The following is a 27,525-nucleotide window of genomic DNA, read 5'->3' on the forward strand; positions in this document are numbered from 1 at the left end:
TCATATTTAAAGGAGCACAAATATATCTCGAATATAAAAGTGAAATGTCGCCCCGTTATAAAATAGCGTCATTTTGAACTATGAGATTAGTGTTTTTACGTCTTATGCTGAGTAATTTAATAACAATATCGAGACTTCCACTGTGTTTCAAAAGACCACGTGTGCAAGCTCATTGACTAATCTAGTTTTGCTGCACCGCTTGGAGTGGTGTGTACAGCATCCAGTCTTGAAATGTTTACAAATACAGCGCTCATCTGGCTCATAATATTTCTACGTCTCGCATACCCCATAGGCTGCAAACCTCGCGACTACGCGAAGCTTATTTCTGTCGGTACGTTTCCAAATTTCATCGATCATTGTTAGCGTTTTGAGAAAGGGGAGATCTAGTTTTGACCTCTTATCCATTTTCTGGCTATGAAACTGCGATATGCTACGGTTTCGCACAGACCGAATGGTTTGCAGATTCAACGAACGATGAAACACGTTTGGCTCAGCGTGTTTCATCGTTCGTTATGATTAGGTGCGGGGAAGCGTCCGCCAGCCCTGACTTAACCTGTTTTATGGGAAGGAAAACTCTGAATGATGTCAGATATACAGGGCAGCCATTTGGAGCTTTGCTTAACTGCCATGGTCTTCCAATTGCATTGTATGAAATTTCTTCTCCCGTAATAATATTATATTAGGTTGGATAATAGGTTTACGCGGTTTTTTTCAAAAGCTTTCCTTTCCTGTTTGGCCGCACTTGTTGTCTATGCCTGATCTATTATTAGAAAATGCGTCAGCATGGTGAAGAGATATCGTGTTGTAAGTCCAACTTTTGCTCGAGAAAACTACGCAAATATTGATGTTCTTGATGAAAAATGCATTTTCGTCAAGGCTAGTAAAGTACGAGACATTTTTCTTGCGCACAGTAACGCCGTTATCGTTAAAAGGACTGCTAAACAAATCTGAAAACGGTATTCGGACCTAGATAAGACAACTGGTAGAGAACTCGGAAGTTGGCCGAAAATATGGGCTGCAGCCATAAAACAGTCGATAAGCACTTTAGATTCTTTTGGACTTAACCAGAAGGTTGAAGCTTAAGTATTCAATGAGTTCTCTGAATCTTACGGTTTAACGCTGCGTCTCAACATGTCAGCCGGTACAAGCGCCACGCGGTCACTTCTTCACCGAACTCTCACCGGTAATAAGAAGTAGGAATAACTTAAACATGAACCAGCAATTTGAATAGGTAACCTCAAGAAGCCTAGGTCCAGGGTTCAACTAGATCTTTATCCAAAAAAAAGATTATACTTTACATCGGTGGGATGTAACTGCAAAAACCTGGTCCAGTGTAAATTGCTTCTACAAACAAGACAGTTGGTCGGCACGTATATTTGGTCGAATCGAAGTCAACGAAGCTTTTCAAAAGAAAAGACCCGCTGAACAAGGTTAGGTCTGCTCCGTGACAATGCGAAGCCACACACGGCAAATATCGTCAAAACTGGCCTTCTGAACTTCAAACGGAAGGTTGTTACATTTGCATATTTTCTCCACACCCGCGGAGAGAACCAACGGAATTTATTTTTTCCATTCTCTAAGTACTCCCGTTCATTACCTTTGACACAAACTAACGACTTAAAGCATGGTCGGAGAACTTCTTCGAAACGAAACCCGCAACCTTCTCGCGGAACGGCATGAAGATCGAAAAAAGTTGTAAGCAAAGACGGGGCATACGTGACATAATGACTTATTGTCGCGGGTGCTTTCTATTCGGTAGGAAAACTGCGGGAATTTATTTTACAACTAACACTAAGTAATCGTGGAAAATAGACTTCTAGTGCGTATGCAAATCGAAAGGAGTAATCCCTCACACATAGAATTAATAAAAGTAATTACTTGTTTTTTTAGCTGATAAAGACCGATTCTGGAATTAGTTCGCACCTTATCTCGGGCTGGACTTTGCCGCGTGCGCCCAGATAAGGTTATGTATTCGAATATCAATTATTGGCTTGTATTTTCTATTTAAGACGGGTGATCCGGTCTCCATATTTTTGTAAATGGCTACATGACTCCCAATTATTGCAAAGAACTGTCTTGAGCATGTATCCCGCACAGCACTGCACCGGAAAAAAAATCGAAATGCTGACCTTTTAATACGACGCTGGTTATTGTAGAGCAGGATCAGTAAAAGCTCAAAGAACTTCCACAATTTTTTACGCGACTTAACAAGCATCATGTTAACAAAGCATGGCATAACAAGAAATGCCATGGAAGGTACTCAGGTTACTAAGGTCGTGCTTCAGAGAAATGTCGTCATAGCTGACGATAAAGTGATAAGAAAAATTAGCGTCAAAGAGACAACAGGCTTTGTCGATAGGGGCGATCCAAACCCGTTGCTATTCCTCATTACTAATTTAACCTTACTAAACAAACAACGCCACCGTTTCATGAAAATGCTTCTTTGTGCCGACGGTATCGCCATTTAGAGCAAAGGCAGATTTCATCTACAAGAAGTACTAGCGACAAACTATGTCGGAGCACTATAAAAGGGCTAAGACCGTGTTCAAAAGAAGTGACGACGTACACGCACTGATTCAAAAAGTAATCATTATTAAAAAATATGCAGCAAAAATAGTCCGCGGACAACTATTCAGTCTAAAGGTCGCAATAGTTACCACTTACGGTACTAAAATCGCCTAAGGATACCAAGCACGACGACCGATTGGGTTAGACCAGCGTTTATAAAATTCGGTTTTCACACTTCAACTGTTCAAGATTGCATAGCGTGTATCTACTGGTCGTCAGCAATGCCTCTCCATGGACTGGAAAGAAACTGGCAAGCATAAGGCAGGTTTGCAGTCCACACATTTCATCAACTAGTGTGCTCTATTATAGGGCGCTAGCATGGAAACTGATATGGAAATTGATGTAAAACTAGGTGTTGTAGGTACCATTTTGGGCATTGCAAATAAGTAAGATCAGTGAGAGCAGAAGCGAATCTTCAGACAGACAGTGATTGAACACATAAACAACAGGAACTAAGAAATGAGAAATAAAAATGAAGTATATAACAATAGAGTACAGACGACCAAAAAAGAGCTATCATCTTTTTTAATTGCCTATTATCATAGCCATGTAATTTATATTTTGCACAGTCATTATTTTTGTGTCCTTTGCTTTATATAGAAGCTGTAAAAGAAAATGCAAAAAGGTAGCAGCGAAACCTCGAGCGCTTAGATAATCAACCCCATTGCCTTACTACGTAACGACCTAATACGCATTATATACATTCCTCAACATACACTTTAATTTAATAGTGAAAAAAAAAATGCAGTACTGTTTAAAAAACCTTTTCTATTCAACGTCTAATTAGAATGTTCAGGAGTTCTTTATACCTCGCCCTCTTTTGCTGTCCTGAATATATTATATATCCGCTTTACATTTTCTAGTATAACGAAACAGAAACAAGTACTCAGCTACTCCCAACTATGACGCTATTATGTTTCAAAGGCACAGTGTGTCCTGCATGATGTCTTCCTATATTATTATATATTCTAGCCACGTAACGAAATGAAGGAATGACATTTTATGAGTCATATTTCTCTCCGGTGTAATTTATTTTTGCATCTCGCATTATTTCCTTATACCTTTATAATAATCTAAGCATTAAACGATGGATTATCGCTTTTTTACCATTTTCATAATTGTATTTTCTACATTCGTTATGCGTCGCTCTATGCTGAATCATCTTCTTTTTTCTGCTAATCAGCCAGATCAGCTGGAAACTTGCACTTTTGTTGTCAGTATGGCGCACGCCATACCAGATTACACGATACATAATGAAAATTCGTCAGGAGATGTACAATACATCCAGTCAGCTAAGCAGTATTCGTATATTGAACTGTATCGTATGGCAAAGAAACTAATACGTTAGAGATTTGTGGAAGCGTAGTAGTTGACAAGTAAGATACACACTGATATAAACGATTTGCATTTATATGGGAAATGCAAGGCATAGCTGTTCTGGCCGCTTACCAGGGCTTCACGTCGTTTATAGCAGCATACCACTAGGTTTTTTCGAGCTACATCTCTCGATCCCTTTATTAATTTATATGAGTTTATTTTCTGTGCAAATGTAAAATACCCTGTTTGTTGTACCACGATACATCTCGTTGGTTCTTTACGTGTTTATCGGCAACGGCATCTGCTGACTTCGTCAATATATTATTATTATATATCATTAGTAATTTCTTCATTTCGTCACCGATCGTCATCATATCATAGTATAAATAATCAAGTCAGTGTGTATATATATATTATTTTTGAGTACTGCTGTGTCTTCCATGATAACTAGAAGCTATGTATATGTATGTATGTATGCATGTATGTATGTATGTATGTATGTATGTATGCATGTATGCATGTATATATATATATATGTATATATAGGCAATTTCATTAATAGTATTATTATTGTTGTAAGAATAAAAATTATTCGAGAAGAGGCGACGGTATCTCTTGGAGAAAATTACCTTCCTCTTAATTCGAAGTTATTTAGTTACCCTGTGAAAGTGTGTGTTTGTATAGCCTTGTCTTGTCTTGTCTTGTCTTGTCTTGCCTTAAATATCATAAATGGGCTAAACCTGTAGCTGGCAGCGGCCGCGTACTGCAAGGTGCTAGTTCGCAACAATCAAACCTTTTTTAAGGACCTGCATGTCTACTTTAGTTCATAACCGCCAGTCTCTCTATATGGTTTTGCGGCATTTTTAGCAAAGGTTTATTTCTGACAGTGCAACTAAGCTTTTAAAAACAACAAGCGATGCCTTTTTCCTATTACTAAGAAACGTGAAATCGAATCTATTATACATGAATTAGCCACTAGGTCGCACGTTGCGTCATACAATCAGTTATCGCTCAGCTATTATCATAATTAGATCTTTCTGTACATATCTCTTCCTCGAAAAAGCTCAGTTCAACCTAGGACGACAAAGCAGGTGTAATAAGAGCATGAGAAAGAGATTATTTTGTCAAACGGATCGCGCAGGATTGAAAGTAAATCGAACTAGATACAAACTAATGTTAACGACCGATTTTTGAGCGCACACTTTGTTCGCACTTGGATCAGCATTACGTGTTACCTCCTTCTAGTTGTGTGATGTCACTGTTCGGGACCATATACTCTTACTGTCGATTGCATTTAACATACGGTCAATTATCGTCAAGTGCTCGTCTGAGCTATCCAAGTGAAGATCTATTTAGAACAGGCAACACTTCAGCTCGAAGCATACTTAAAGGAATATAACAATTTGTCAGAACCGTTGTTTTATCTATTTTTTAGATGTATATATTGTTAGTGTCGTAATGAGTATCGTTATATTATATACTGTTCGCAGTTGAATATCCAGTTAATTGCTTTTATATGTACCAAGTTTGGTTTAGCGCATCTGTCTATGTGGAATATCTAACGATAAAATCTCTATCGTCAATATTATATATTAGTACTCAATGGGGATGATAAATTGTATCCCACATAATCGGAATAGCTGACCACTATGAATAATAGCATATTCTCACATTACCTAAAGAGAAGATACCCTGTATATATATATATATATATATATATATATATATATATGCTTGTTTAAGGAATACCCTGTAAAGTCAGTTACGACTTACTCGTCACGACGACTGGTGTAGGCCGTCAACGCCTCGTCAAAACCGTAACCAAACGAGTCTAACTTTCCTTGGTTATCTTAGCTTTGTTGTATCTCCGCTTCCTGCCGTGATTCTATCACTTGTCAATCTCTGTCATCTGTAGATTAGCATCACCAGAAGTTACGAATGAAAATATTATTGGTGATATATCGTCATATATCAGTAATGCACATTGGCTGAATGTGTCTCGGATTATCCGCAACAAGTTAAAGCGCTTTTATGTAAGTTACTTGCTTTGGGAAGTAGCGGAGATGACAATAAGCAACAACGCCTGTTCCAAAACTGAACAGCCCAGATTCGACGGAAAAGAAATTCACATGTTCCCGCGATCAGCCAACGACTGACCAGCTATTTCAACAATCTTCTTGCGACTGATAATCACCGGTGGGGAAATAAGGGCGCTTTACATTATTAGCATACATATGGAGCGCTATAAAGAAACTTCGCGCTTGTGAATCATCATCTAAGATTTCACCGTGAAGCTAGCATAGCTTCTGTTACATAAAAGTGTCGACAACTATGCAAAATCATGACCCACCACCTATAACAGTAATAAATACCACCACTTGTATTTTCAAATTGCTAGGTCAAAAAGGAAATTGATTCGTCAGTTTAAGCGTTGTTTTACAAAGCTAGGAAATCAAATAGATAAAACGGAATGCGGCATGAGCATGACTGTACGAACACTGCTTTTCTTCACAACTGAGGAAGCGCATGTTAGAAATATACCATGCTTTCTTCTTTACCTTCATGTACTTTCTATGTGAATAACAGAAATATATATATATATATATATATATATATATAGATGGGGCATGTAAGCCCCTACTAGTCATAAATATATTTTCATCGTATAGTAGATACCCTGTATTCGTTTAGTTACAATCAGCGATTATCATCAAGTAATCACTGGCCTTATGATGCGTTGTTAACAGCCTACTGCAATTTCCTCTGGAAAGCCTGCGTGATCGCTTGAAGATCATAACTTCCAAGCGGACAAATAGTACTGCACACTGATCTTGCGTAATTCTAACAAAATTTGTGACCCTGTCAAAATTCTACTCTTACTCTCTAAGTTGTTTGAAAAAGGAACTGGTCGAAAGTTCTTGGAGTCATTGTTGATTCGTTGCAAAAGAAGCACGACTGACACACACGTTTCTGCATTTCATTTAGTCTGAGAGTAATCTCTATTGTTGCTCGAACGATGATATTGGATGTGCACAAAAGTGGCCGTTTTTTTTCTAGTTAGATGGCTTGAAAATCACGTATCTTAAATAATTTGAGTCGCATTGGATCGGCGTTCAAACACGATACGAGGCGCCTTGAAGATCAGTAAAAGAAAACTGCTAAATTTGTTACGATAAGGGAACAAATGCTAAAAGGCCCAAAAAAATGTATTGTACACGGTCAAGAGGCGTTATCGAAACAGACGGAATGAACAGGACTCTATCGTTTCCGTTCTGGGAATTTCGATTCGAAACGTCGTCCTACTGGTCGGCCAACTGCGAAAAAAACTTAGTGAATTTATTCCAAAAATTGAGTAAAAACATCCATCGCCAAACAGTTCAAACCATTCGAAAAGTATTAACTACAAAAAAGGTTCAATTTTTGGGTGCCGCATAAATTGGCATAATACTAAAAAATACGGCACGGTTACAAATACGACAAGAATATGCAAGTAAGGAGTATTAAAAAATGTGCTCGAAAATCGACGTGGAAGGAGGTGATGCAATATGTTCGGTAGTATTGAAAAGGACTGCTGTATTATCGCCTGACAGAACAGTTGGTTCGGTTGTCTATTATTAACAACTAACAAGACTAGGGAAGCCATCTAGAAAAAATCCATGACAGTAAGCTACTCAGGCAAAATTGAGAGAGCATCAGCCGGGTCAGATTATTATCTTTTCGATCTCCGCAGAACTCTCTCAGTGGTGGTAATTTAGTTTAAATAGGAACGGAAAAATAACCTCTCGCAATTTTCCATTCAAAAGTTCTACAGTGTTGACATCATGGTGCTACCAGAAACACCGTAAAAGGTCATCAATCAAAATGCATAGCGCATGCTTAGCTTAGTAATGTCAGTTTAAAGTAATTGCTTCCATTTTGACTTGAAAATAATGAATATTCTTTCGACAACCCAATATATTCACGCTTCACCTATTGTCTTGACGGTAGTATTCGTATAATCTTCTTAAAGCTTTACGCCTATATATAGAGCACTTGGGCTGTTTGTAATATATATATATATATATATATATATATATATATATATATATATATGTATATATTTTTTCTCACTGTTTGGCGGTGTTGCTTATGTAGAATAATTGGCTCAGTAAGTTGTGTTTTTTGACAGTTTGTTCAACTTTCTCTAATTATCGCGTTATAATTTAGAATGATATAATAAAGTGTACTAATTTTGTCGTTGGTGGCAGGTGCTACTTTTACATGGTAGCTAATTTACATGATTTTATAGTAACCGACATCTTCCATGTAAAGCCTATTTCCCCTATTGATACATGTCGAAATGAATATAAATCAAAAATAAAAAGAAAATGAGACCATTAATTTGCTGTTATTTTCGCCAATACGTTGCATCAGTTTACGCAGAGAAAAATTTAACTAAAGGTACTCTTCCAGGATTAGTACAACGCATGTCAAATGTGAGTAAAAGATCAGAGGCTCCTTTCCTTTATAAGATTTAGGATTATTATTATACACTAAAATGAGATATATCGTGCTTCAGCCATTCTTGCTGCGCATACAATTAAAATAAAAGTCCGCTCATTAATAAATTGTGCAGCAGTGAGTACAAGCTTTAACCTTTAGGACCTTCCATCAGAAAGCACAGTACTATCTTCACTTATGAATTAAGTCAATGACGTCAGTAACGCTCGACAATGTGCCTGAATTTTGAAATTCTCGAAACGTCCTAGTGACCCTTACGATAAAATTCAAAACTACGTTTTTACACCTCTTCAAAAATTTAGAAGAGTAGTTAATTGCACGACGACTAGATTTCGATGAATAGGGTTAATATTGTAGAGAGCAAGAAGTTCTCTGCCATATCACGCGTGTCGGAAATTTAAATCGGAATTGTTATTTATACTACGCAAACGAAGATCGAGAAGAAAAAAGAACGATCGAACCGGTTGCTGTTGAGTGGACACGGCAAACCGGTCCGCACATCTGCGTGCATTTAGTGAGCGAATAGTGACGGCATCTGTTGCCTGTGCAGCTGTGAGAAGTGAGTGAGCGTGTGTGTGATTTATCTTATTTTGAACATGTACTCATTCATTCTTTTAGGGTAGCTCACGTTCGTAATATTCATATCTGGTACTATTACGTATATAAGAGTATCATCTAGTTATCACCACTTTGTAATCATTCTTTAGACTCTTTAGTATAATCTCAGGTAATAATAATATATATACTTTTCCCATAATATAATACACTAACGTTACTTATCTGTATATTCGTCTACCTCACAAGGTCCATTCTATGTAGTAATCATCATTATTATTGTTACTAATACTATTTTCTATGAGCAATTTATTGAATAAAGAGAGGCATAGTCAATCTGCATATTTCGGGTAAAACGCTTTTTTCTTGGTGGAGGTGTCGTCTCGCTGAAGTATTTGCTACTAGCAGATACAACCTAAGCAAAATATTCCTCTACTTCTAGGTGTTACTATCGATGATTGCCTGGCGGAAACCGTTAACTCCGGCAAACGGTCCTGCACCCCGGTACAAAAATGTCGCACACAACGATGTTTAGTTTCCTTTTGTATTAAAAAAATAAATGGAAAGAAGGGTAAAAAAACACCACTACTAGGCAGCATCAATTCGTTTATCGAAGGCTGTATAATACCACGTCCGATACTATGTGGGTTCGAAAATAAGTAGCGACCACCTAGCAAAATTCAGGGGCGAACGCCTTCTGCAGCCGACACCAGCATCTAGATAAGTGTGATTCAGCAGTGTACTAAAACTTTTGGTTTGTATGTCTTCATATGCATATCGCAGATTAGTTGGCCCTAGTGATCTGCTACGAAAGCCATCACCAGTACCCTGTGCATCCTTCGCTGCAAGTTAATAGATAACACATCCTCTAAGAAAAGGCTTCGAGAATATGCTGTATGTACTGGACCGCACTTTGCATTTGCGGTCAATGCCCTAAACACATAATACGCCACACCTCGAGTTTATCGAGAAAAGAATTGACTTCCGCAGTGGTCGAAATTCGTAGGTGCGTACTGGAATGAAGACCACGTTCGAGTTCGCCTAGTACACTTTACACTGCAAAGTCTGAAATGATTAATTAGTAGCTCTGACTCTCTTATGTTACCGGTATTGGCTTTAAAATGAGTAGCAACTTGTTACTTGTTTCATAAAAGTTCTTGAGTAATAGCGAGTGTAATCTCCAGTGATGTCTTGTTGCATTAGATAACTAGGTATATATATATATATATATATATATATATATATATAGCTCGTTGTAGGACTTCTTAGGTTGTACGTAACACTAGAGCAAGGCTTTTGATAGCGGCTTCATCTTCTCTCTGAAGAACACGGATGCGAGGCCTCACGGCTGCCGCTGTTTTGCTATTCAATGGTGTCAACTTTTCTTGTCGTCTTACGCTACAAGCTGTTGTCATTTCGAGGCATCTGATTGAAGACCTTCGCTTGCAGAAAATATGCTGAAATCTACGAGGTGTTGTCACGCTGTTGTTGCTGTTGCTGCTGCTGCTGCCGATGATTGCTTGAATCCTGAAGTGCTACGAGACATTGCATCAATTGCTGCTGACCTAAAATAGCCTAGAAATACAAAACACATGTGGTTGAACCACGGGTGGAATAGCTGCTTCTAAATCTCTAAAGTCGGACCGTAGCTATATCCACCCTTCTAATTCCATTATCATGTACACTGTCTTTTTCTATATAAATAAGCTAAATAGGCACAATATGTTATATTTCCAATCATAGTCCTATTCTTAGGAACAAACACGTCTTTAAATTTGTTATTTTTAAGAAGCAATGGGTTTACCTGTTGTAGTTGTTGTTGAGACACTAAAGCTTGCTGAGCTACCAATAGTTGGGCCTGTAGCATTCGTTCTACTGATGAGACAAGCTTACCTACAGGAAAAAAAAAAGTAATTCTAGGGTTAACTACAAAACACGTAAAAAAATTATAAGGTAGGGGTATTAACTGTAGGGAACGATAAAAAATTCCTTTAATTTTAGAAATGCGTCCTATAAGGAAAAGGGGCCTAACTTAGTAGTGCAGTCATAGTGACAGGTTAAACAGAACAACCTAAAGGAAATATAAGATATATCTTCTTTGCTACAGTTCCATATAAGTCCAACACATACACTTCTATGTTCGTTGTGGACAGGGTGTATAATAGCACTATGTCCTAGTTCGCAACTTTTTTGTTTCCGTAAACCTCAAAAAATCCCTCTAAGCTTCTGTTGTATGTTATGCACTTACGCGAAAGAACATCTGGATGGTGGCAACACTTCTTTCTAACTACGTTTCCACATGTGCCAGGTCTCCTTATTGAATCTGAATGAATCGCTGATCCGTTAGCCAAACTCCCAGAATTGGCTGATGAAGCAGCTGAGTTTAATCGGAGAAACTTCTTGGCAGACACAACGACCGGGTCTAGCGAGAGTGACAATGGAAGATTGTGCAACCCCGGCAGAGCAGGAGGTATTGGGGGAAGGACAGCTAAAGGACGTTTGGTATCCTCTGCCATTTCCTCTTCGGTATCAAGATCACCTCCACGTTGCTCCGTTTCCTGAGGAGGATTATGACCGACTTGATGATGGCGCTACTCAATGGCATTACCAATTATAACATATATTAATAATATAGTAATAGCATTATGAATGTGAGATATAGATCTCGAGGGTTGAATAGTCACAACTCTCTTACATAGTGTATTTAGCGCTTTATACGGTAATTTTCCATGGTTTTAGCAGGATACACAATTCATAGTGATGCCTCCTTGCCCCCTACAAGCCTATGATTAAGCCTTAAGACTATGATGTTTCCTAAAACACATTTCTTGTGAAAATCGCGATACAAAAACGTACCTGCGCTAGAATCACCTGCAGGAATTGCTGATATAAGATGTCTTACCTTTACGATATAAATTTGTTATTTTATTACACAGGAGGAGTGTGTTTGACATCTTTTTGCGCCAGTGATTTCAGAACGCTGTCTTGAAACATATAAGACACTTATTCCGACACCTAGGACACTAACTCTTCGCAGCTTACCGCAATTTTAATCGAAAATCTCTTAAGCCTAACGTTTTAAGTCATTATCTATTTGTCAAGTAAATAGTTAAATTTTGAACCTTAGCGCCCTGGATGAGGTTGTCGATGTGGTTGTTAATGGTTGGTGCGCTGGTGTTGCCATTTATACCGTTATCATTATTTTTATTATTATTATTATTACTGCTGCTGCCGTCGATGTTGCTTTCTTTGCATGGAAAAGCGTCATTATCGATATTGATGCTTTCTTTTCCAATGCCGCAGTTGCTGTTTAAACTGGAAGAGGCGGGCGTCGGTGTGGTAGTCTCAGGACTCGCTGCGGTCACTGACGCATGCACTGCTAATGATGTTTGAAGAGCCTGCAAGACGGCGGAGCCTGCCGCGGTTAAATAAAAACAAACAATGTTGAAATCCGGGACCATTTGTATTTTACTAGGCAGCCAATCGTATTATACTTGTTGTTGAAACTCAGGTTTCATTTTCAATACATTTATGTATAAGGACAAATAAGAATCTAATTTAGAATCTATGTATGTAGTTCAATATGTAAGACTATATACACTCTAAGCAGAATTATTGAAACTTAGAGATTATAGCTTAAGCAAAAGTATCAAATGATGAGCATCTGCCAAAGGTCTATAGACGTTAGTACCTGAGCTACAGCTTGACAACGGCGTAGTCGAGCAGTTTCGCTCTTCATCAACATATGATGAGGTTACTTCTGATGAGGGCTCGCTACCGGCTGGTGAAGAAAAGTTACCTTCAGTATTCAGCATATAAATGAAAATCGCTGGCCGAATCTTTGTGATTAGGTCTAGACAATATATTCTCTAAGAATATATTGTTATGTACCTTATAAATCATATAATTTAACTACGTATATCCGTCAGTGCAAAACATGCGTACCAGTCACAGTAATCATGACTGTTGACAAAGTGGAGATATTAATCGCTATGTTACGACTATTTGTTTGATCAGGAACTACAGATGTTTCAAGATTATTAGCAGCGCCTGTGCCATGACAACGCGTCATAAACAATATTACAGAGTAAAATCGCGTTTGTCTATGGAAGTGTCTTAGCATTGAAAATTTGCTTGGAATAAAGGTAACCCAATGCATTCTATACATTTAAATGTTTTTCGAAACAGGTTTCGAAATAATTCGATGACAGATAAAAAGCGAAACGCACATACAAGTGTATAAAGTGAAAAATATATTTTTTTTTTGTTTGTACAACCAACGAGGTATTATAGATATTTCGCAAAAAGCATATTTGCTCATACGTTTGGACTGATTTGCGTATTGAACAGGCTATAGATTGATACAGGATGATACAGAATCTTACAGTACTTACAGGGGTTATGCAGCTTGCCATAAAGGTACCACAGTTACGTAGCAAGTTTTAATAATAGAGAGCAATTACAATGAGTCTAGTTTAATTTATAGGTATTTATGCAACTGAACCGTATGCAACCTTGTAGCTTTATAAAGTGACCCTAATGTATTCGCTATATATTTGTATTATGAAAATGATTTGCGGAGCAACGATGTTCGTAATTTATTGTGTGGCCTTTGGAATACCCATTACGTTCCGTTAGAGGAGAAAAATGAAAAAAGCTTACTGATACGAGGAGGCTTAAGTGAGCTGGAGATTTCGGCATCACGTCCAGCAGCGGTGGGCCCGAGCGGGTCAGGCAGGTCTGCGGCTCCCGCTGCCCCCGTCAACTGAGGACCAGTACTTCCACTAGACTGCGATGAAACTATGGCAGAACTGGACCGTTTTGGACATACGAGAGCAACTGGTTCGTCGGATGAGTCACTCTAGAAAATGTAAATTGTTCTATGGTAAACGTACGACCAACTCGAATTTACATCTATTAGGTCACCTCATCAAGTTTATCAAAAATTTTTGTATATCAGATGACCTATTAATTTACCTGATACACGAAGTTATCTCCAAGAAAGCGATGCATGTACTGGAACCAACGAATATCACCTCCACGTAAAGGGGCACCGCGCATCGTTCGCCTAGAAGATATGCCCGAACAAGCCCCAAACTTAGCAAAATAGTTATTGGGAAAAATGTACCACTAATTGGATGAACACATTATATTAACCTACTACTTGCCTCTTTCCGGTTAGTGGAAAGGCTATTTGTCCCATGAACTTCATGTTAAACTTAATCAACGTTACTTACTTACTTTTATTAATTACTTGCCTTGCGAAAACTTTGCAAAGTGCTTTTTTTTTTTACTTTCTCGGTCATGTTCCATTTAAGGAAAGGTAATGAAAAGCAGCAATACCTATATGCCTGTGTGAGATTGTCAATTTTAACACGAATTTGCTGCGTGGTGACAGATAGACCGTTAGCAGACAGTTCATCTCTCATCTTCTCGTAGATGTGCGCATTCCGACGATGGCTCTTAAGTGCCTCGTGATGTCTCTCCCACGATCGGATAAACAGCATTGTCTCGCTCTCACGCCACTGGCGGCGCCTGAAATATTTTTAGTAACTTAATTTAGCTTTTACATTACTGTTTACAATATTTCGTATACCGTAATTCTCGAGAGTACAAAGTGTGTGGCGGCAGACATCAGGTGTCAAAATGCTTATTCGAATAAAAATACCTCTCAATATCATAATAAAACCAATCGAAAACAAATAAACTATGTTTATCATCTGTTAAGTAAATAAAAGTCAGCCTTAAATAATATATGTAACAAGCATGCCTGAGACTCTAATTTTGCCTACCTTCGAACCACAAGGGGGCTGCCTAGAGGTTCTCCTGGCGAGCCATTACCGCTGGTTGCGCCAGGACTTGCAGCATTTAGCGGACAGCCGGCAGATGCTGAGGGCGAGCCATTCGGTCCTGTGGACGAGACTAAGCCTCCGACTCCCACCGCTAGGCCTCCCAAAGCACCAGCCGATCCAGCACCTCCTAGAGACAGTGGGCCTCCCGGCTGACACAACTGTAGCATCACCTGAAAACATTGTGTCTATTGGCTTAGACAAGCTCATCAATAAATATATACAGCACACTGCTCACAAATAGAACGTGCCGTCTGGTAATATAGAGTGTACATTGTACGGTATATACCTGAGCCTTGAGTACCGCATGTAAAGCACGAAGGGCAGGTCAAGACATGCGCATCAAATGAACCACACGGTTCGACTACTTGACGGCAAAATGGAGGAGACAGTTGCACGTCATTGATTCCAGTGGCGAGTAAAAGAAATGCACATTACTAGGAAAAGGGTTTTTGAGGGGATGCACATGAAGTATTGAACGACAAGAATAATTATTTAGTTGGCAGCCAATAAAAAACACTACATTTCCTTTCGTAGCGTCAATTTTAACACACAAGTCCGAATACATTAACCGTTTAAGCAATGAACTGGACCGGTAAATTTGTGCTTAGAAGAACTAGAGGGTAACTGGTTTAAATCCTGCCATCTATAATACACCATGTGTAATTCGACCAAACAAAGTTTACGTATAACTGCCTCACCTCAGTTAAGGCCATTGCTAGTAACGACAGAATTGGAGACACTTATGCATTAATCGTAAAAACAATAGTGATATTTGTTCGCCCGTATGCGAGTCGATGTCTCTATTTCTCCTAATAAAAAAAGCAGAGTGATAATGACTTCTTCTCATCAACAAGAACAGCGGGTGCGGTGGACACTATGTTCGGGTAAACGGTAGCATGTGGAGATTTTATGTTGAAACTAAGCACTGGAAAGGTCGGCAAGATTTGACAGGTTCCTTTGCACGATCTATTCGAGATGTCTGATTATAAGGTGCGCCTAGTAAGGCATCCAACGTTTACATCGGCTATTTTGTATTGACCAGTTGAAAATGGCCCCTGTACGCAAATACTCGGGACAGGTTAAGCTTCCTCTAGAAATTTTCTGTACATAAAACAGCACAGTTTGTTATGAGCTGATTTTTTGAACTACCAACGATTGTTTTCAATGAACCGTTTTTAGATGTTTGAGTTCTGTCAGATTTTAATCTTTAAAATGTAACCGAACTACCTCGACGTCAATGGAATAACGTTCTTGGAATACGGCAACACGTGACAACTCATTTGGGAAGCCAGAGCACGACTCTCCCGTTGGAACAAGCGCATAGATACATCAAATCCTGAATCAACGAAACACCTACATGGGATGGTAAAATGGCATTAGCAAACGCGTCTAAAGTCGCTGTCCCCTCGTGGCACTAGCCGATTGCGTAGCGTGCAATAAAAGAGACCTACGCCGACTTGAAGGAAGTAGCATGCTTTTCCTATGAGTGCAGACCCGCCGCGGCATACACATTCGATGTTTTACGGATTTCATGTACTTTATTACCATTTATTCTTTCGATTTGCAGCTGAGGAGTCTGGGCCTCAGATAGGTCTCTCATAGGGTAATTTGGTCGTATAATAGTCAGCATAAATATGAAACAGCTTTAACGTCGTGAGAGTTTTTATAAGTCAAACTTCAAACTCACACATTCGTACGTGTACGTATGCACTCATCAGTTTGCTACAAGGGCAGTTTGGTAATACTGTAGAATAACGTAGCTTTTGCGTGGAATTGTCGAATACTTTGTTAAAATGTTCTCTTTACTACCGTCATCTGTTCAACAGCTGCGAGATGACTAAGCAAAGCTTAGAGTGCTTCAATGATCGAGATTTGGGCCGCAATGAAGAGCGAAAAGCTCAGAACGATCAATTGCGTTCCTCTACTAAAAAAAGTAAATATTAACAGATAAGAGTTAGCGTTTGTGATGAAGACTGGCATCGACCAAATGATACGATCTGTTTTTGAACACGACTTGACATTGACTATCAGATACGAAGCTACCGATCAGCAGTCACAATACACCAAGACAAAAAATATATGTACAACTCACAAAAGAAAGATTCAATTCGAGCTGCTCGGATTTGTTTTTCATCCTCCATGCTTTGTCCGCATACGACGAATTTATACAATACTTTACTAAATAATTAAAGCAATAGTAAGGCTATATCTATGTTTTTTTTTTGTAGTCTACTATGTTAACCATTTTCTAAAAGCTAATTATATCTATTACGTGGAGTGTAGAGGCATCATCTGGTTTATAATAAATATATCTGTTAAGATTGCCGAATCAGATTATATTAGATTTGCCAGATCTCCAAACCAGAACGTGTTAAAATCCTCAAATACCTCATTATCGTTAGGGGTATCTTCCAAAGAGGAAAAGCTAAAAACCCTATAAATTTAACTGTCTATTGTGTTGTTGAATCACCCTTCTTTTTGTCAGGCAGCATGTAGCACTATAGACTTGTTCTATCTTCCTTCCTAACTTCTAGCGGTAACCACAAAAACTTTTACTGCTACCAGTTGTCACCGCAAACACGTACTAGTGTTTAATGCAATACTCATTTATCTACTGTAATTATATTATATATACTGTAATAAATAGAAAGCAATTTAGTAACGTACAGAAATTGAAATAAACCTCTTTCTGGACGCGCTTAGCTGCTTAGGCTCAATCTGAATAGTCCTGGATCCTGGAGACCATAGATCCCAACTACAAGGCATATCGATTACCTTTAAAAATAGTTCTTGGGTAAGCAAATCAGGCAAAACTCTTTTTTGCGTCTGACCATTCCCCTACCTTTTATCGTATCGGATTAAGCGATCTCCAGGTTCTTTATCTAGACTTCGAATTGATTTTACTGGATTGTCTATGTTCCCTTTAATAAAAAAGTTGCACCCTTTTCTAGCATCCACATTTTATAAATATATATATATATATATATTGGTAAATAAATAACCTCATTATTTCTTCATTTTCCGTAAATTACTACATTCTCATATATCGAATTGACGTATCGCATGCCAGTAATGAGGCCAAGTTACCCAAAGTGGTATCCCATGGTTTATGTGCTACGTTGTATGTTCTACATTATTATCTAATTATCTGTTCTTGTAATGTAATCGAAAAGAACTGAGTTATACTCTTTCCCAAACATGTTATGAAGCTAACCTGGTTTTCGAACTAGCCGGCAGTTCAATTTTTGATATATCAAGGCATTGTAACAATAGCAAAGCAGTAGGTTGAGTGAAAGTTAACCCAGTAGAATTCGTTAAATTGTCGCCTCTGGTAATGATTTTAGGATCAAGTTTGAATTGTCGCGGAAGCACGATGGGTCTATTTCCATTGGAACTTCGAGACACATTTGACGCACACTCAGTTATAAGGCTCAGAAAGGTTGCGATTATTATTTCAATGCACAGAAGTCTTCGTGAAAAGGGGATGGGGTATACGCATGGGACTAGTCTACTAAGTCGCAGTGCCTATCTGTATGATCGGATATGTGATCCGAAGTATTCGGACTGTGTACATACAGGAGCTGGAGTAGGGTGAGTCTTTAAGCCAGACGATACTTTTACTATCTAATCAGACCACATCTGTATGGGTTCAAATCTTGAGTTCTTTATCGACGTCTTGCAAGCAACAAGACGATATCAATTCTGTAGAGCTTATGCGTAATCACTTGTTTCCTTCGCTCTCGTTGTCTCAATAATTCCTCGTCTTTTTTTATATCCTATATTGTTAGTCGTTAAGGTGTTTAATCGATATTCTTTAAAACGCAGCAGCTAAAGCTTCATTATCGCTAGATAAAACTGCTACCAGGTAATATACTTTCCGATGCGAGACTCAGTGATGTGGCACTAAGCACAACGATCCCCCTCAATAAACATGGTTGTATTTGACCGGCGAGCATATAGCGTCCTCTTTAACGAAACCTTATTCGAAGTGTCCCGTTCTGTTTCAATGGAACCCATATCAGTTCAAAACTGATGTTAGAGAAATAGCTTCTACCTTTTTCCATATTGACGGTAATCGTACCCATAAGTGGTCACCTGTAATTTCGAGCTAAGACGTCTGGATTTGGTTTCAAATCACTTTGAATCTTGTCTTATAACAAATAACGTATTTTAACAAAAATGCTTTATCGTACTTAAATTATCATCTGTTGTCATTAAATTACCACACTTATAATGAAAGGCGCTGCCGCTGCACCAACACAGATGTCCTTTTAGCTAAACACCCATACGTTTAGTTAATCTACGTAGTCCGTTATTGTATGAAAAGTAGTATGTGGCAAAAAATACTCGCTACCAAATCTAAGAATTTCGGGCTTATGCTCCTGGTAACTATGTACGACTTCCACACCATTGATTTTTGGATACAAGATGTTCAAGGTACTGGTAGCTAGGAGAGATAGGGACGAGTTCTCCGTGTACTGTTATGGGGATCTGTTAATAGTTTAACAATTTCAGGTTTGTTTTTTTCTCATTGGTATTTCGATATGTGAAAACCTAAAACTGAACACAGCTCGGGGGCGGCGTGATCTGAATCGCTAATGCGCATCTCTTTGAATGCGTTGCCATGGTAATTATGAATACTTGGCTATTGCTTGCTCAAATTTTAGTTGGCTAATGGTTACTATGGCATCTGATTATTATGTCATATTAGTTCATAGGTCTGTTGGAGAAGCCCCAGATAAGTCCAGCAACACTGACAGCGACCAGACCTTTTAGTGTCCCCTAATGCTGTACCAGAGAGATAATTCCGAAGACTTCTTCGCACAATGAGAATAGCTGAGAACATTAAAAGGTCCACTTGTGCGGCCCAGTCTGAGCGAGTCTGCTGTAACATAAAATATGACGTAAAATGCCACGCGCACCCAAGGCACGATGACTAGAGCTGCACGCCCCCTAATTCGCGTGCAGTGGTAAAGTTCTATGTGTTGCATTTATGAAACAATATCTAATATAAACTCACCCTTTCTAAGGCACACTATCTTCTTATCCGGCGATCATTACATTGAATTTTGAACGATTTATGCCAATATTCAACGTACACAATTTATCTTACTGCTTGCTGTTTGCTGCCTTAGGCCTAGAATGGATGTCCTATGAACTGTAACACATTGCAGCTTGTAAGTGAGATGGTTTCGTGTATACTAAGTTGCCAAAATGTTGTTACACATAATCCTAGATGATACTCGGAGGAAAGATGTTAGTTTTTATACTAGCAGCGAACTAAAGGGCTTGGGAAAAAAGTCGGCTCGTTAGTTTATTGAAAAATAAAATTACACAACTGATTCGTAACATGAATTGTTCTGGTGGTCTGTTTGATCAGGAAAACACGTAGGTCCCTATTAGAATGGAGCACAGAGCCGTCCAAGGAATACAAAGTGATCTATGGCTCAGGTCCCATTGGGGAGAGTAGTATGGAGACCGCACTACTTGGTCCAGCTTTTAGAATGCTTTCCCTGTAAATTCTAGGGAGACAATTTGAAAAACTGTAGAAACGTTAAAGAATTGTCAAACACCTCTTGCTAACTAACCATTTGAACTAAACTATGAATAGACGTACACTTCGTCAACAGTGAGCTTAGACATATTGATACAAGTTTTGTCTCAGATGGAACTTATAAACGGCAATACGTTTTGATAATCGGAGATGAATCGTGGATCTTTGTGGTCAAAATCTACAAAGTTTTACAAAGTCTGAGGCATGGTGTTCACTGCTAGGTGTTTTGATAGCAGTAACTATTGAGAAATCTAGAGATATTACAGAACACGACCCCGTGGTTTATATAGGGCCTAGGATGATGCTTGTACAGTACGAGCAACCTGGTTTCCTGCTCGGCCATTCCTAGTAGGGCTCTTTATACATTGCAAACCATGTGGGTAACGGTTCCAAAACAAATAGTAGTACAAATTCCTAGCGCATGCTTATTGTTAATGGTGTAAAAAATCGCTGGAAAATTATCCGGCTTCAATATTGACGTGCACAGTTCCTTGCACTGCACTTGCGGGTTAAGCGTAATTACAAACGTGCTCAAAGATTAGTGTGGGGGGTGCTTCGTCAGAATCGCAATATGCGGAAGAAGTAAATAGTTGCGCACCCAGGACAAATCGTGCTAAGTTGTTGCCAGTTGAGCGCAGGAAACTTTTAACTATGAAATATCTAACTTCGATGGCGGCTACAGCTGTACTGTGTTTGAGTCACACGAAACCGGTTATAGTTAAACATAGGCCCATGTTGTGCCGGTTACAAACGGCAACTCCATAGTTCTTTCTCCATCGGCTTCTATTTGTATTGAGCCCGCTCTTCGCCAATAATAGTTCGTCCATTATACCGATTGCCCAATAGCTCTTCGATATGTACGGTGCTTCGACTGGCTGTATTCCGTATAAAACTATCTTATCAGCTGTACTGATTACTTTACGGTTATACATAATGAACCTCCGCTGCATTGCTATGATGCTTAGCATGGTTGAGGGTTAATGGTGACTGGGTACAGCAGTAGCCATGGCACGTAGAGTTAGTCCCGCAATAACGTCAATATGGCTCCAAAAGATCTGTTTCAATAGTGAACCTTATAGTTATAGATTTCTACCTCCGGACCTGCACATTAACCTAGAGAAAAAAACTAATAGGGTTACGCTTTATTTGTGGGTAGAAAATCCGAAAATAAACAGAGGATAAACCTAGCTTTCATGGAGAGGATCCGTGCGTGTGATATCCAATGTAAACTTTACACGAAGATGTATCCAAGTATGCTAGTTGCAAGATTAGCATTAAGCGGTCAAGCTCAAACAGCGTCTTACTACCATAGTTATTATATACTCGTGTACTTACCAAGAAAAAAAATGTTACCGCGGCTTTGGGAAGCACACTGACGAGATTCTTGTGTTCCGTAGAACTACTTCCAGCAGCGTAACAATTTATAGCCATGAATTCAAAATGTATTCTAACTTGAAACGATCTGAAAAATAGCCCAACACTATGTTGCTTTTGTACAGGACCTTTTGCGGCTGCTTTTACAAAAGCGCGATTCTGGTACTCGTTACTAACACAGGTGTTAATCAATGATCAGTGAGGATGATCATAGTATTTGCTATAGATCTTTACTAACCACCGAATTATACAATACCATGGAATATCAAATCCCTATGCATTCTGTATACCAAAATTGCGATTAAAGCTTTTGTCAGAATCTTTGCACAGTGTAGCAATGCTTGAAAGTTGCTATCATTTGGAACACGACAGCAACGAGAATAGCAACACAGAAAAAAAAAAAAAAAAAAAGCAAATAAACGCTTAGTCGTTACATTGCGAGTAATATCAGCTTACAATACTTGCAAGAGAGAGATTGAACAATATACGACCCAGATTTATTTGCTATTCTTGGTAAGCCCCATATTTGATAAGCTCAGTTGGAGGTAACTCTTTTGAATGATATCTTTACTCATGTCTATGAAATCGTTCTATGCGAAAGTGAAACGCCATTAACCTTGCACCAAGTGTACACAACAGGATGTGTACAAGATTTTTGAATTTTTTTACCTTTTACATCAAATGGCTACCGGAATAAGATATGCAATACACACATACGACGCCGATGCTTCTTACACTCATTTCTTAAAGAGCGCATTTACTACCGATTGATAGCCTCTTGGTTATGCTGACTATCGTGTTATTCAATCAACATTATCTAATAATTATACTACTGGAGTGTGTCGGATCTAAATATTTAAGCGTATTTAAAAGCATAGTCGATGTTTCATGCTGTAAAACAATGAAAAATATCGAAGTAGCCCTCGCAACGCTTTCGGCGATTGGTGCCGTGATTGCCTCAGCCTTAACAAAAAAATAAAACCAAGAATCCATTTCAAAGCCCTGTTGGGCAACTGCAAGCCAGCTTGAATTCATTCGCACCAGCTGTTAAGTTGTCAGTTTAAGTCAACCCCCGGTATGAAAGGGTGCCCGTATACGTCCGATCAACAATCTCTTTGTGAAACCAAAACCGACGTTTGCAAAAAGTCGTAGCTTCTTGCTGCGCTGACTGTTCCCGGGTGGAATTGTTAGATCAGGTGGCCCTCTACGTCCGCTGCGATTGGAAGGCGACCCAAAAAAGGAAATGATAAATGAACGAACCTGGGCGAGGCTTTCGCATCGTACTGCATACGCCCTACTAGGAAAAAAGGGAGAAGACGGACAGTTGACGATACATGTGAAGATGTCCCGATACTAGCGCCAGCCACTAACACTATTCCTACTCGGCTATGTGGCCTAGGTCGCCTTGTAGTAGGAGTATTAATGGGACATATGAGAGACTGATTGGCCGAAACACTTGGCCCTGACTGCGCTCTCGTCCTCGACCGACCATCCGCCTGGCCGCTCGTTCACCCATTTGAGAATCCATTAATCATGAGGACGCACGAGGCGGAGAACCCCACCATCCCAGAAGAAACTAATGGGATCGTCATGTCTGACACCCCATTATCACGCCTCCAGCCGCACGACAGTCAACACTGGCAAGGAAGTACAACCTCGCACAGACGCACACACATAAAGGACGGGTATATCCATTAATCACAAAGAGTGTGTGCCGCTAGTGACCGCGTTTGTGGATCGAGGCAGTTAGAAGCAAGCACGTGTTGCTTGTTTGTTTGTTTTCAAAATGTTTATCTTCTCTGCCCTTCCGAACGGTTATGATTGTTTGTCCGCATCGTGCAACAATATAGGTCGCTGATTTTCAGCTTATGGAAAAAATAGATATTACATATTTAAAAGCATGTGGTAAACCGTCGAGGGCGAATATGTTCTCAAAGCATGTACGCGAATAACGTAGCAAGATACCTGTTCACTACAGTGGAGGCGGGTTCACGAATCTTGTTATCTTCTTAGATTGATTATATGTATATATTAGAGCGAACGTGCGAGCACGTTCAAATGTCGACACGCGCTAGAGAGTCTTTTCTCCGACAATATGCTACACGCTCGTCTCGAAAATGCCTACTTCGCTTTTACAATTACATGATCCGCAACTATGATGTATAACAGATCGACTTGCTCAAGAGTTAGTTTCTTTCTGAGTTATAGCCAAGCCTTAGCTAGCTGACAGTGATCCAGTGGTGGGACAAGTTGCTGTTGCTGTCGTCAAATCCTTTCAGCATAGCCAATTTTCCCCGTTAGAGACGTTACCGTACAGCAATCAATGTAGAATTATCATATATTTCCTGTCAGTGTTTAGCTCACGTGTCCGGACTACCACGCTTGACACGTCGGAGCTCCATGCTGTTTTCATAACGGCTAGATTTATAGCCGTCGAATACAGGTCGGAATAAAACTTGAAATAATATACAAAAAAAAATATGCAATAGGCAGTGGAACTATTTTTATGCCCACTGTACGTTTTCGCAATGCTCGCTCTAAGATTGTTCTCTCTCAGTTTACTGAAAACTATTTATCTCAAGGCGGTGCTAATATGAAGTTCACCTGGCACCTTTTCAGATGGTTGCTGCGTGAGTGTGATACCATGCTTCTGTACAACTTTCTGACCAAGGTGCTTCCGTTGACCACACTTCTATGGAAGTTCATGCGAATACTTCAAGCGAAGGCTGCAGAAGTAACTTGTTAGTAATATGTGAATGAGTAAGGACATTAGTTCGAGGTAAGTAATAGGGAGCTTGGTTAAACTCATTGGATTCAACCCGAAATCGCGTGAAGTTAGCTTCCAGCTCCAGTCGATGAACGAGAAAATACACTTAATTTCGCTTTAATAACCTGTAGTTAAGTATTCAATAGGTTGCCAGCTCAGCTTAGCAAGCTCGTAGGTAAATGCGAGGAAGATATTCTTCTAAATGTGGAAATTAATTCACTTTTTTTTGCATCGAAAGATATGCAATTGAACACGAAGAAACTGAACACGGCGACGATGTTACTAGTCCGTTTGAAGTATTGCAGCTCCTTCTGATGCAGATTCAAAGCTAGGGAAATTGTTTACTGCGCCCTCAGAGGTGCTCGAAACGGTTGGCGTACGTCGATCGTGCATTTCAAGATCAGCTATTCTTGAAAAATAGCCGCACAAATATGGACAGAATGATAAGTTAATTTCTGGGTGTCAATTGTGCTGTCGTCTACACGAAAGGTGAACATTGATAGACACGTTCAATGGACTAGCTTTTTATGGGCAGGGCAATTGTGTATTGTGGGACTGTTCACTTTGAAATTCACCGTATACGTTAGCTGACTTTGACAAATACAATATAAGGTTTCCTAATTATATTTCAAGAAACGTATTCATCGAAACGTACGGCTTGACCTAAGGTCTGGTGGTCTCACTTACAGCGAACAATTATCGAACCTCTGGAGCGTGCCGAGGTCATAGCCCTTGCCCCTGTCTCGCTGTCCGGTCAGATTTTTCTTAAATTGTGGTAACGTTGTTAAGTATTCTGATTTGTGTTTGGTTAGTCTTGGGGTCGGGCTGACTGTGACACTAAAATGTTCATGTAGAGATCTGCAGGGCACTTAAAAAAGGCACCAAATGCATTACTCATCACGCATTTGATCTAAGCTCTCGTATAGGTATCGCCACTTCCTTTGAAAAGATAGTGAACTTATCGTATCGTTATGATTACCACTGTCCCATACTCAGCACACCCTTTCCCACATAATAAAGATAGTAATAATAATAAACAGCGTATCGAATGCGAAAATAACGAACCTGGGAGGCGCTAGCGAGCTCTTCCATCGTGAACGTCGTGACTTTGGCTCATGTGCCGTGCTGCCGCGCGCCGAACCTGTCGGCGCGCTAATGATGCCTCTGCTAACTCGTTTAAGCTCGAACCTCCACAGCTGCCTGGCTGTCCGCTGCGTGTTCAAAGATCGACGCTGCTTGTTTGTACAAAGTGACTTCAGACAGTAAGCGAGTGTCACTGCACTTTATTCTTTCCTTGCCAGTATGATCCTACAGCCTTTAACCTTCAAAATTGTGGGGTAGCAGCACAACCAGCTAATATGGAAGATGTACCGTGCATATATACCTATCTAACACTCACACTGAATGGTGTAATAGCTTTAATCCAGAGGGGTTATGGGCAAGTGCACAAACCCGGATGAAAACAGCTCGTCTAACGTTCTAGCTAACACCCTTCCGCTGCTTCATGTACTCAGATATTAGATCAACTCATACCACGGCGAACAATGATTTCGTTTGCTACGACTGTAACATACTCGGATGTATTTTTCCACGTTATTATTGCCACATTTTCGTCGTCATCGCGACTCTCAAGGCAGCAGCAGCACCTCCCTTTTGTGAGGAACAGCGCACACACAGACACACCGACACACTCATATATATACATACACATATATATATATATATATATATATATATATATATATTATATGTGCCTCACACCACCTTGTTTCTGTTGTAATTGTCGCCAATTATCGTTTTATTACCGAATCACTGTCGGACCGCGTACCCCTCTGGTCACTCAACGAACTTAAGAGGTGGAATTGCCGTTGATACTTCGCTGCGGTGAACACTAGTGAGCAAACATCAGTAGGTGCTGTAGTTGATGTCCACGCACCGTATTTGCATGTAAATGGCGAATGGCGTCTAGCGCGGCGTTGCACGCCTCGAGCGCATTTTTCTTCTTCCAGAAGAAACTAACCGGCCTTCGTGTTGGCCTTCAGGACATGTAAAGCTACAATTGATAGCAGTAAAAAGCAATAATGGCAAACGTAATTGCGGTTTTAGTAGTAATAATGGTTGTAGTTGCAACTGAAGTGGTAGGCGCTACAGGGGCAGCGCGATGGCAGCAACACCAGCGCCAGCAGAGCTTGCCTTCGTTTGTTTTCGGCCGTTTTGGTGGTGGTGCCTGATCCGGCAGCTGCCTGGGATCCTGTAATAGTCCCCTGCACGTCGATGCTCTCGCTCTGTTCCGTACAGCAGGAGAGGCAGAGGCTCGAAGAGGCTGACACAGGCTGCTGCTGTAGGGCGGAGAGCAGCGTCGCTTGGGCTGGGTTGGGTAGTCGCAGCAGCCAAGAACAGCACCGTGGTCGGTTGTCCTAGATGAATGTACATCCATACACTCACAACAGAAGCACACTCAGGCACATGCACACACACACGGAGACACAGACAAACACAGTCGTCGGTTGTGGCAGTAGGAGCGCCGGCTCTGGGCATCTACGAGGGGTCCATCTATAGCTGCTCTATAGCGGAGCAGAACAGAGAACACGAACAGCGGTGGGCCGACTGGCTGTCTGTCTGTTTGGGCTCCCTAGCCGCTGCCGGCTGCTGCTGCTGCTGCTGCTGCTGCAGTGTTCCCGCTCGCTCCCTGCTCGCATATATCATAAATTGCTCCCTCAGTTGAGATCCTCTCGCTCGCACACACATACACATCACCGCCATCTCGTCCCATCCCCTAACCCCTAACTCTCCCCCTGTCACTCCGAACCCCAAATATCCCCATGCCGTTACCCTAGCTTGCTCGTATCCCCACACAAGTCTCATTCCCCTCTAGCAGCTCGCCGCTATTCCACTTCGTAGTTTCATCTGGCCTGGGCTAGCCAAACCATCTTCATACTCAGCAGCACACTACCCACAATGATTCTGTCCCTTCAACTTCAACACATGCCCGTTCTCTCTCTCTCCCTCTCTTCCAATTTTCTCCCTTCGAAGCTCCA

The 27,525-nt window shown here is 40.1% G+C and overlaps 1 protein-coding gene across 3 annotated transcripts; it reads right to left on the reverse strand.

Annotated features, from left to right (window-relative positions):
• Positions 1-3,319: 3,319 nt before the first annotated feature.
• LOC111255155 (uncharacterized) lies at positions 3,320-27,234 on the reverse strand. Of its 3 annotated transcripts, none has more exons than XM_086976432.1 (10): positions 25,553-27,234; positions 14,733-14,962; positions 14,284-14,475; positions 13,918-14,008; positions 13,603-13,801; positions 12,632-12,739; positions 12,063-12,355; positions 11,189-11,498; positions 10,745-10,833; positions 3,320-10,515 (listed from the first exon to the last, which is right to left on the reverse strand). In XM_086976432.1, the coding sequence occupies exons 1-10, from the start codon at positions 25,577-25,579 to the stop codon at positions 10,405-10,407; spliced, it is 1,650 nt and encodes a 549-aa protein (XP_086832558.1). In that variant the 5' UTR covers positions 25,580-27,234; the 3' UTR covers positions 3,320-10,404. The 3 variants fall into 3 exon arrangements, with proteins under 3 accessions (XP_086832558.1, XP_022672552.1, XP_086832559.1); XM_022816817.2 differs by having other exon boundaries at positions 12,632-12,721; positions 25,553-27,232; XM_086976433.1 differs by lacking the exon at positions 25,553-27,234 and adding an exon at positions 15,079-15,522.
• Between the last annotated feature and the right edge of the window lie 291 nt (positions 27,235-27,525).

This window comes from Varroa destructor, unplaced genomic scaffold, assembly GCF_002443255.2.
Source record: "Varroa destructor unplaced genomic scaffold, Vdes_3.0 BEIS01000834.1, whole genome shotgun sequence".
Lineage (NCBI taxonomy): Eukaryota > Metazoa > Arthropoda > Arachnida > Mesostigmata > Varroidae > Varroa > Varroa destructor.

Excerpts from the sequence above, each read along its gene's own strand:
- LOC111255155 (XM_086976432.1), bottom strand. The coding sequence starts at position 25,579 with ATGGAAGAGCTCGCTAGCGCCTCCCAG. Across the intron at positions 12,356-12,631 it reads GTTGTCAAGCTGTAGCTCAG|GCTCCGCCGTCTTGCAGGCT; the intron begins GTACTAACGTCT and ends TAACCGCGGCAG. Across the intron at positions 11,499-12,062 it reads ACCTCATCCAGGGCGCTAAG|GAAACGGAGCAACGTGGAGG; the intron begins GTTCAAAATTTA and ends AATCCTCCTCAG.